This window comes from Musa acuminata, chromosome BXJ1-9 (assembly GCF_036884655.1).
Source record: "Musa acuminata AAA Group cultivar baxijiao chromosome BXJ1-9, Cavendish_Baxijiao_AAA, whole genome shotgun sequence".
Classification (NCBI taxonomy): domain Eukaryota; kingdom Viridiplantae; phylum Streptophyta; class Magnoliopsida; order Zingiberales; family Musaceae; genus Musa; species Musa acuminata.
Genome location: NC_088335.1, coordinates 46,949,877 through 46,960,597, shown reverse-complemented (window position 1 = coordinate 46,960,597; position 10,721 = coordinate 46,949,877). Strand labels below are relative to the sequence as shown.

Here is a 10,721-nt window from a genome sequence, read left to right as displayed (position 1 = left end):
ATAAAAAAACATAAGATACGTTGAAACTTTTAAATCCTAAATTGTTGGGCATCCTTTGGTTGATAACTACTACCTAACAGAAAAAAAAAACAATAAAAAAGACAATCTTTATTTTTCATAACATTCGAAAAGAATTATTATATATATTATGATCCTAAAAATTATTATAATTTAATTTAAACCATCCCATATCTATCTCAGTTTTCCCATTTAATACACTTGCGACATCCATCTGAATGTTCCCATACAAATTCTCTTGCGACATATCCCGATCAACACAATCAAAACACTTTAGCGTCTACAGGAGTTGATACCATTAAACCAACACTAATAATTTCTGACATCGATTTGATTTACTCGTGGTCTTCTTCGATGCATCAGAGCTTGCTGGAGACGGCGATGGTCCTCGGCTTCGGTTTGGGCGGGATCGGCTCTTTGGGGACGACAACGGTGAGGACGCCGTTCTCGACGTGCGCCTTGATCTGATCCGCCCTCACGTTATCCGGCAGAGCAATCTGGCGTGAGAAGCTCCCTCTCCCCCTCTCCGCCACGTGCCACACCACCTCCTTGAGCTGCTGCTCCTCCTTCGCGGCCGTCGCTGATGAGCCCTCCGACCTGATGCTGATGACGTTCCCTTCCTCCAGCTGCACCTCCACGTCGTCTCTCCCAGAACCTGAGCCCCCAAGTTCCAGGATGCACCGATTCCAAACCCTAGAAGAAATCATCCAAGGGAAAAAGACGAAGAGGAAAGAATCGGTACCTGGGACGTCGATCTTGAAGATGTGGGAGGAAGGGGTCTCGAGCCAGTCCATGGCGGCGGGGGCGGAGGGTGATCCGGACCAGACGAGAGGGCTCCAGAAAAAGCGGCGGAATGGATCACCAAAGAAGGTGGAGTCCGCCATATGCCTTCTTCTTTCTTTTCTTCTTTTCTCTTCGAGAATCGGATTGGGCTTTTCACATCGGCGTTAAACGGGACGGTTTCGTGTCATAAAGGGCCGGGGAGGAAGAGGAGGATTCCAGAGAAGAGGAGGGTAGAAGCTTCCGGATTCGCGAATCCAGATCCAACGAGATCGACCGAGGAGCGCGGAATGATCACGCAAGGTTTGAGCCGTGGTGCGAACCATTAGCGTCATCATCAACCGCATTGTTAATCGAACAACAGTGACTCAGTTGCAATATTAATGTCGCAGGAAATGCTTTCAATTTGTTATAATATTTTGTTGAACACAAATATATTATGTTTATGGAAAGGGAGATTAGCAACGCTACTCGGTGCGACAATTTTGCCATGCAATATAGAAATCCTTTTTTCAAAAGTTTTGTATTTCTTTATTTTAATTCTAATGATAATAAATTTATCAGTTATTAATGTTCTTAGAGGTAGGGATTATTGTTTCATTTGTTTTCCCTGGCTTGTCTTGTTTATTAATTATTTATTAATTTTAATATATCTTATTTTGAGAATTTTATATTTAAAATGTATCATATATATATATATATATATTATTAAGAGTAGATTATACTTTTTTTTTTTTTAAGTTTCAAAACCTTCAATAGAAAATTTATAGTCATGATCAAATGAAAATATTACTTGCACAAGAACATTAGCTCTTATATTATAGTTAACTTTGACAACAGGGTCAATCAGTAGGAAATATATTAATGATTAATCGGTATCCGACACATAATCATTATATGAAAGGTATAATAAAAGTAAAAGGTTCAGATAATCCTCCACCTATCTACCTGCGTGATAAAATTTCAAGGTCGATCGTTCTGGGTTGTCTCTCCCCTATTACTCATGTAGATAAAACGTTAAGAGGATGACATTAAGACAGTTAATAAATTATCTCATTCAAGGTTAGGTATAAAAGTTAATCTTGACATTACACCAGAGCTTTTTTTTAAGAAAAACCTATACGAGACCTTGATCACTAACTTGAGTATTAGAGAAATCGAGTCAAAAAATTTCGCTTGACATCAATTTTACTATAGGTGGCGCCTTGGGAGCTCGACACTTCCACCTTGAAGCCACCTCGATCACCACCTTGAATACTCCTACACCCTCAGGTTTGGACCATGCTAGGTTGACTTAAACATTAATGATAATTTTTTCTAATATTTTTAGTGCTAGAAAGGCCTAATGTCGCATGAACATCCACTTGTCAATCCTCTTAACAAACACTCTAACGAGGAAGCCTTGCCTATAAGAGATATTATTTTTTTACTCAAGGGGGTAGTTGTCATCCTTTGGACATGTTCACTTCGATGCAAACGTTATTGCGGTATTGGCGTCTATTCAATTACCTAAACCTTTCACCCCCATGGATGACCTCAAGCCATCTATTTGTCTCTACTAAGATATTCCTAAGCCTCATCCAATAGGTGCAGACGCTAACAGACATGATGCAAGCTATCGCCTCACTCCTACCTCAACTAGCCCAACAAACAATACTATCATTTTAATCGCGATCAATACTTCAACTTCCATCGGCACCGATGGATCCACCCATCCAATGCGGTACTAGCATCTAAGGATCGCTTAAGGCTCATGAAATTCAATGTATTGCTACACCATAACATTGCTTTACTTGACTTTGAGTCTCAATTAACAAATTCGATAGATGACAATTGCAACAAATGAACCAATGCCTAAAAGAGATGCAACGAGAGTTCCAATAGTCTACAAGAGAAAGTTTAATCAATCCTACCTTGGGTCAGTCCTTATTCACTCATAACATCTAGGAGGAGTTAATCCCGATGAACTTCGCCTCCCATCACTGATGGCCTTTGACGGTAATACTAACCTAATAGAGCATATTGTCACCTCTCACACTCAAATGTCACTGTACAGCATCTCAAATGCCCTTATGTGTTATACTTTTCCAACAACACTAAGAGACTCAATAAAAAAATAGTACACTTGCTTAAAGTTGCTCTCGGTTAGCTCTTTTGCTTAGCTTGCAAAAGGAGTCTAAGCTCTACTTCTTTGGCTTCAATGCTTCTAAGACTCAAGCAAGAGGAGAAAGAAATACTCTCTAACTTCTTTGCTCAATTCACTAATGAGATTTGAGGCATGTAAGAAACCCATCTATCACTTATGATATAGGCCTTCATGATGGGTCTCAAGCCCTCTTACTTTTTTTTGTCGTTGGTAGAGACACCACCAGCGATGATACCCGATGTGCTCCAAAGGGCCAACTAATATATTGCCACAGAGGTAATGGTCTCAAGTACAAGAAGATGCACAAAAGGTCGAGATAAAAGCGACTACAATCAACCATGACCCCGAGGTCACCATAGTGAAGAAGAAATTATCGACCCATGTTGCCTCGCTTGAGGTCCAAGTCAACTCCCTTGAACATGATTGGAACTAAAGTCTTTTTACAGATAAATAAAAAAGGGCTTTTGAAAGACTCTCAACTGATAAAAACATCACTAGAGAGGAGGGATAAATCCAAATACTACCTCTTCTACCATTATTATAGACACAACACGGAGGACTATCATGATTTAAAGAAGCAAGTCGAAGAACTCATTCGTCGGGAACAGATTGAAAGGTTCATCCTAAAGCATCAGGAACCTTTGCTCTGACGATATGTGCCAAACTCAGGAGGGATAGCTCCTCAAGTCACAAAATCTACGCCTGAGCTATTATCAAAAAGTGCTCAAGGTCAAAAGACGACTCGAAAATAACCTTTAAGAAAAAAGTTACTGCATATCTTGACCAAAACTATAATGATGCCTTGGTGGTCTCCGTGAGGATGATTAATGCCTGAGTAAAAAGGGCCATGATTGACATAGATAATTTTGCTGATATCCTCTACTTTGACGCTTTTCAAAAACTTGGACTCTCGACTAATGATCTCACCCCTATAACTCTTCGTTAATAGGGTTCATTGGCAACTGTATCTCCCCTCTTAGGACTATGAGCATGTATGTCACGTTTGGGAATAAGACTTGCTCCAAAATGATGATGACCAAATTCATAATGGTCGATATTCCCTTGACATACAATGCATTCATAAGTCAACCCATGACCTATCACATAGTGAAATTTTCAATAAAGACTAGCATAAGAGAGCTAAGAAGCAATCTGAAGGAGTCATGCACTACTATCTAATGATGGTCTCCTTATTGAAGGAGGCTCGGCTTGAGGCATCACCGATGGGCCCTCATAATTTTGCCAAATCCATTCTACATTCGAAGTCGATGGAGTCACTAATTAAGGTATCTTCGGATAAGATCTGTCTTGATTAGGTTGTTAAGGTCCGGATAACACTTCCTGAGGATAAGCAAGTGCACCATATCAATTTGATCAAAGAGAATGCCGAGGTATTTGCATGGTTGCTGAGAGACATACCAGGAATCGACATAGATGCGGTATAGTATCATTTAAATATCTCCATGAGGCTTGACCTGTGAAGCAAAAGCCTCGTACGTTTGCTCATGATCATTAGTAGGCGATTAGAGATAAAGTAGACAAGCTCTTAGGAGTAGAAATTATTATCGAGCTATAGTATCTTCGATTAAAAAATTAATATCTCTCCTCCCAATGGATCACTAGCATTACAAACACATATAAGAGAAGATTATCAAGAAAAATCAGCCACCTGCAAAGCAACAATGACATCATTGCATGACACTCGATCATAAGGTTTTTTTTTTTATATCTAACTTAAAAATAACAAAAGGGTCAATTGACCTAAAATATTAGTTATATCATTTGTTACCCATTACAAAACTTGTTTGTACAATAGTGCAATGCGCATCTCAAGATTTTGACGAGTGTAACCTTACATTAAGAATGATTAGAAAGTGTCTGAAAGCATTTGTTTAAGGTGCATGCCTTGGGTGTGATTAGGACGTGATTATATAGGGTATTAGGGTGTATCAAGTGTATCACCTTTCGTTTGCTTTGGACACCTTTAGGAAACACAGATGCTTTGGCCACGAAGGACACATCAAATGTTTCAGATCCTTTGCCTACTTTTACCATATCGAGCATAAATGCTACATCAAATATGTTATGTAATCTTTTTACTTTACCTAGTTATGATAAGCTGAATGCGAAGAGAGGTTTTCGTTATGAAGGTCATCTCGAGTGCAGCAGCCAACGTAGGCAACCAGCTTGCCTACTGAGGAGCAGCCGACTCGTGGAGACAATCGACTTTGAGAGAACGACCGCCTTGAGAAAGCAACCAGCTTGATAGCGTGATCGTCTCGAGGAAGTGGTGTTCTAGCAGTGCAACTATGTTGAGCTCATAATAGTCTCGAAGAAATGGTCGACCTGTGGGTGCCAATTGATTCATGCTTAATGAAAGAAGACAAGACCTGCATAATACAACTAGAAATTTGAAGATGGTATTGAGTTAATCATTCTCATCACTTGCGGATCTTGCTGTTAAAGTTTGAGTGACCAAAAGTAGAGTTTGAACACGGCTCCCATTCAAAAGCCAAATGAGTAAAGCTTGATTGACCAAAAGTAAACGAGGCTTCTTCTTTTCCTTTATTACTTTGCTTTGTTGGTTCCTTTTTGGAACAGAGGTATGTTATAAGGCCTGGAGAAGGCACTACAATAATAATAATAAAGTTAATGGCTAGTTGGCCATCAAAAGGCACCAATGGCCAAACTGGTCACTGCAAGATGATAGATTGTGAATTAAGTCAGATGTTAGAGGGAGAGGGAAGGATGGATTAATGGGAGAGATCTTATGAGAGAACAAACATTGTTCATTGGTTTATTATCACTGAGTACATACATACCTATGTATATAGAGACATGCAGACACCACACGCAAAACAACATAAAACATGAAATGTTTTATGTGACAGAAGCCTATTCGTCAAACCGTCATCATCGACACAAACCTACACACAGCCCAAAGTGGCAACACTGAGAAGGCACAAGAAAGCGATGACGGACCAGCGACGACCACCGGAAGGCCGATTCCCGTGATGGTGACCCGACGTATCGGCCGCATCGGACCAGTAGCGGACGTAGCACTTCCCGAGGTAAGCATCTCCGGCGTCGGCGACTCCACAGATGTCCTTGAGCTGCGCCACCGCAGCCGCCACGCAGCCGCCGCAGTCGTTCGGGCTCTGGTCCCCGACGCACTGCGCCAGGCCCCGCACGCTCCCGCCTGTGCCCAACCGGTAGTTACCTCCCCCTGACGCGAGGCCGGACAGGGCGGTGTCGCGCATGACGAGGAGGTCGGAGCTGTGCTCGTCAGGCGCGACGGATCCGCACTTATTGTAGAGGAGAGTGGTGTCGGGCTTGCCGAGGAAGGGTTCGTCCGCGAACCGGAAGAAGCAACCTTTGAGCTGGATGGTAGCGCCGGTGGAGGAGGGACAGAGGGAGGAGAGCTGGACGAGGGCGGAGCGGACGCAGGAGGCGCAGACGGAGTTGGGAAGGTCCGTGCGGCACTGAAAGAGGCCGTAGGCAGGGCTGGTGGCGGAGGCAGCGGAGGAGGTGAAGCTGTCGTAGGAGGATAAGGCGGCGGCGTTGGCGAGCGACGTCAAAAGAGAGTCTACGTTGGACTGGTAGGGAGAGCCGGAGACGGACTTCGTCTGCGAGCAGCCGACGTAGACGAAGGCGGTGTAGTCGTCGGAAGAAGCCATAGCCATCGAGCAACGAAGGGAGAAGAGAAGAAAGAGGAGAAGGAAGAGTTCGTGCGTGTCCTTCATATGGTATCTATTTCCCTTTCTTCTCGTCGTATTCGTTGGGCGCTTGGGGAAGGAAGGGAGTAGGGTGCTTCCTTGAGCGGAACTTAACTGCACTGAGGAGTATGCTTGGCAGCGAAGGTGGGATTGCTGGAGAAGACAGGTTGTGCGATTGGGCCGGCCAAGCACTTTACTGGTACGAAAAAGACATGGAATCTGCGAAGACTGTTTGTCTCTCTCAATCTTCGAGTTTGCACTTGCGTCCAAAAATCTAAGACGGTAACATTCAAGTCCTCTCGGCTTTGATTACCGGAATCGTAGTCCACCGCAAAAGATTCTTAAAAGGACAGTAACACCATAGATTATGTTGTCATGGCAAACACATCCCATCTTTTGATATGACTAAAGCTTAAAGTCTATGAACGAACTCAATTGCAAGTTAACTCGTTAAACAATTATTTAAACGTTTGATTCAGCTCATTTAGGATTGTGAATTGGGCTTATAAACAATCTCGTTAATAAGTTTTTCATGATTAGTTAATGAAGATATTTTTTTAAATAAATAAATAAAAATAAAATATATTTTAGATTTAAAATTTATTTTGACAATTTGATAATAGAAGATAATATAAATTCAAATCTAAATTAATTCACTAATGATTTGATTTTGAATGTTATAAATGGTTTTAGTTTAGGATTACTCTCTTTTGGTTCGATTAATCGATTTGAATAAAACTAAACTTATTTTAATTTATCAAACTATCTTCACAAATAAATATTCTATTAATAATATTTTATACTTCTAAATATTAAAAAAAAATATTTTTGATTGGTTGTTCCCTTCTCATCATAATGGAATCATAGAAAATGATCTGAAACATAAAACTTGGTGTAATTTGCAATTATTAGGAATAAATTCAGATTTTTTTTCTTTGGAGACTGTTGAGGTACTTAATACAATGATTTGACCGTAGCAAATAGTCAACGCAAAAGCTTTATCTAATGTTTCCACAGGGAAAACCATCCTCCAAACACAGTCACTGCAACTATTTGACGTCTCTTTCCGAGGAACCCACCACAATATCATATGAAAAACTTAGAAGACTCACAGGCTATACATCCAATACAGAACAGTTCTGATTGCCTCCGTGAATGGACGTTTCGAAATGGCAAACACAAACGTTGAACACATCCATCTTTTGAAATGCTAAAGCTTGAAGTCCATGAACAAACTCAAGTGCGAGAAACTTTTGTTAATTCATTAAAACGTTTGCCAAGTTTGGGTTACAAGCATAAAAAATCAAATAATATTATGATTGAAATCAAATAATATTATATTTGATTCATGATGCGATTCGAAAATTATGATAATATAAATATGTAAGAAGAATTAGATTCAATATAAATATACAAGAAGAATTGGACTCGCATTTTCTTCTTTGGAATAAGAGAAGTGATATAGATATGCAACAAGAAGAATTAGACTCACATTCTCCAGTAATCATTTAAGAAATCCTATGATTTTCCTTTCTATTGGTTGATAATTATCATTAAAATTCAATCATTTCTATAATATATCTTACAGCTTACTTTAGAATCATATAAAAAACTAAAGATTCACAAGCTATAGTTTTAACACAAAACAGTTCTGGTTGCCTTGCTGAATGGAGATTTCGATTTCTGTGAGATGCTTTGTTCAAGTATTCCATGAATTCTATATAACTTCTCAAACTATAAGGATAACTTCAATCCACACTGGACATACATACTATGTATTATGAATATCCTCAAGTGCATTCCACAAACCACATTTATTTTCATGAACAAGCAGTATAATCCAGATGTGACGACTAGCTCTCATGCTTTCTTTTTAGAAGATTTCCGCTCCGCTTCCATTTTAAGAAAGATACTTCCATCATACAAAGCTCTTATGGTCTCCTTCTGAAGCAATCCTTCTTTGTCTTTGCACAGCATGTAGAACACCTTCCACTCTGTCCAACTTGCCAACCTGAGATAAGATCGAATATATTGAGTCAGCAATGCTTGCCATATCGATAGCTATCAAGCCGTGAAAGCTCACCATCCACTGTAGTCTTTGGGATCTCGATTGGCCCGAAGCATCTCCATCAATTCTTTCGATGTCAGTGCGTTCGGATTCGACTTCGCATGCTTCTGAAAAATCTCCTCGAACTTGGAAGCGACGAACCTGAATACATAAATCGGGTCGAATTCGAGATCAATACAACCTTTTGGTTGTATTAGAAATATGACCTTTTGGTATACTAATTTTCTGATAATTTACTTGCTATTTTCTCCTCTATCAAAAGACTAGCGATGACCATGCTTAATGGAACATCCTCTGGAACAGAGTCTGGAGATATATATTTAGCACCTCAAAACAAGTCCTCCTCCTAATTCTTCAATGGTTTTATGACAGAATTATTTAGGAAGTACTAAGTCCAATATTCAAGATGAGAATTAAGTCAGCTATGCTTCCAAATCATATATAAGAAAATTTGTTATTTAGTTATGATATCTAAGAAATTGGGAGAGAAATATTAGAACATTTCAACCATTAAGTTACTAGGAAAAAAAAGAAAAAAAAATGAAATTTACCTCCCTTCACTGTCATAGACACCTGAGTCACTTCCATGCTTCCCTTTGTAAATATTCTTCACATATATTGGAAGACGAGGAGATGGAATTTTTCCCTGCGTGCATCCAAATTGAATGGTGAAAAGAACGATTAAATACTAAACAAAAATATATTTTTTGTTGTTTATATACTGATATAGAAAATACCTCGATTTGACGAACTACTACAAAATAATTGATCAAAATTCAACTTGTTGAAATAATAAGCATTTAATTCATTTAAAATAATTCTGTAAATTAAATTAAATTAAAAAAAAAATCAAGAAAAGCAATTGATCATATCTCTCAATCAGCAAAGAATCAAGAAATCAACACATCCAACAAGGCAACGAGAAGGCATCAAGGAAGAGCATAAACTCACAGGACTAGTTTTGGGGGAGAGGAAGCCATTGATGAAGAGGGCACTCACAGCAGACAAAGCAACGCCACTCCCGATTGCCCGAAACCCTATCAGATCAACCAGTAACCGATCGAGAACAACCGGGATCAAAGAGAATAGAGAGAATGCCGAGAGGGAGAGATGGGACCTCGGTAGGTCTCGGAAGGATAGATGACGCCGTCGTTGTTCCTGTCGAAGAAGGCCACGTGCTTCTGCAGCGGAGTCATCTGCATCTCCTCCTCACCTTCGCTTCCTACCGAAACAAAAACCTTAATTTGCGAGACCAGCGTGGTTGCAAGGGAAGAAAGTAATCTCCTACCGGAAGAGGAAGACGAGGAGATCATCGTGTTCGGATGGGCGAGAAGGTTGCGCAAGTGGAGAAGACAAGTTTGGTTGCGATCCAATGTTCCTTAGTATAGGGTTAGGGAGAACACAAAGCGTGTCCGTCACTTGGCGAAGGCAATTTTCGTTGCGTTCGAATGTTCCTTACGAGACGATGGGGGAGAAAGCAAGCGTGTCCGTCACTTCGCGTCGGATGCCAAAGGACTTCAGTAGGATTTGTTATTGGAACGGCGTCCGGTGTGTCCGGCGATTCCTCCGCGGCGCCCACCTTCTGTACGTGGCAGCGAGTCCAACGATGTGGTTGTTGAGTAACGACAGCAAATATCACTATGTGAACATAATAATATATATATATATATATATATATATATATATATATATATATATATATATATATATATATATATCTAAATGAACTTGTCATTTGCCGGTCCTGCGTTCACATTGTATATTATTGTATATATAACTGCCCTCACTTGAACGTAAATAATATATAGAAAATATAACTGCCGTTCATGCGTTCACATTGTAGCATTTGGTAGGTAAACGTTGGCAATCACGTGTACACTTAATACCATGTGGAGGTTGACGTAGAAAATAGAAAATAGAAAATAGAAAATAGAAAATAGAAAATAGAAAATAGAAAATAAAAAAAATAAAAAAAAAATAAAAAATAAAAAAT

At 39.8% G+C, this 10,721-nt stretch overlaps 3 protein-coding genes across 3 annotated transcripts; all 3 read right to left on the bottom strand.

Annotated features, from left to right (window-relative positions):
* Nucleotides 1-227: 227 nt before the first annotated feature.
* Nucleotides 228-1,190, bottom strand: LOC135593875 (16.0 kDa heat shock protein, peroxisomal-like). The gene is made up of 2 exons (XM_065084188.1): nucleotides 761-1,190; nucleotides 228-673 (listed from the first exon to the last, which is right to left on the bottom strand). The coding sequence occupies exons 1-2, from the start codon at nucleotides 900-902 to the stop codon at nucleotides 378-380; spliced, it is 438 nt and encodes a 145-aa protein (XP_064940260.1). The 5' UTR covers nucleotides 903-1,190; the 3' UTR covers nucleotides 228-377.
* A 4,528-nt stretch (nucleotides 1,191-5,718) lies between these two features.
* Nucleotides 5,719-6,849, bottom strand: LOC103999179 (plasmodesmata-located protein 8-like). Its single transcript, XM_009420845.3, has one exon. The coding sequence runs from the start codon at nucleotides 6,685-6,687 to the stop codon at nucleotides 5,872-5,874; it is 816 nt and encodes a 271-aa protein (XP_009419120.2). The 5' UTR covers nucleotides 6,688-6,849; the 3' UTR covers nucleotides 5,719-5,871.
* Nucleotides 6,850-8,351: 1,502 nt separating this feature from the next.
* Nucleotides 8,352-10,330, bottom strand: LOC135586777 (probable peroxygenase 4). The gene is made up of 6 exons (XM_065084789.1): nucleotides 10,017-10,330; nucleotides 9,846-9,950; nucleotides 9,680-9,765; nucleotides 9,280-9,374; nucleotides 8,744-8,869; nucleotides 8,352-8,671 (listed from the first exon to the last, which is right to left on the bottom strand). Exons 1-6 carry the CDS (start codon nucleotides 10,039-10,041, stop codon nucleotides 8,521-8,523), a joined length of 588 nt encoding a protein of 195 aa, XP_064940861.1. The 5' UTR covers nucleotides 10,042-10,330; the 3' UTR covers nucleotides 8,352-8,520.
* Between the last annotated feature and the right edge of the window lie 391 nt (nucleotides 10,331-10,721).

Excerpts from the sequence above, each read along its gene's own strand:
- LOC135593875 (XM_065084188.1), bottom strand. The coding sequence starts at position 902 with ATGGCGGACTCCACCTTCTTTGGTGATCCATTCCGCCGCTTTTTCTGG. Across the intron at positions 674-760 it reads CTTCAAGATCGACGTCCCAG|GTTCTGGGAGAGACGACGTG; the intron begins GTACCGATTCTT and ends TTGGGGGCTCAG.
- LOC103999179 (XM_009420845.3), bottom strand. The coding sequence starts at position 6,687 with ATGAAGGACACGCACGAACTCTTCCTTCTCCTCTTTCTTCTCTTCTCC.
- LOC135586777 (XM_065084789.1), bottom strand. The coding sequence starts at position 10,041 with ATGATCTCCTCGTCTTCCTCTTCCG. Across the intron at positions 9,766-9,845 it reads TCCTTCCGAGACCTACCGAG|GGTTTCGGGCAATCGGGAGT; the intron begins GTCCCATCTCTC and ends TTGATCTGATAG. Across the intron at positions 9,375-9,679 it reads TCTCCCCCAAAACTAGTCCT|GGAAAAATTCCATCTCCTCG; the intron begins GTGAGTTTATGC and ends GGATGCACGCAG.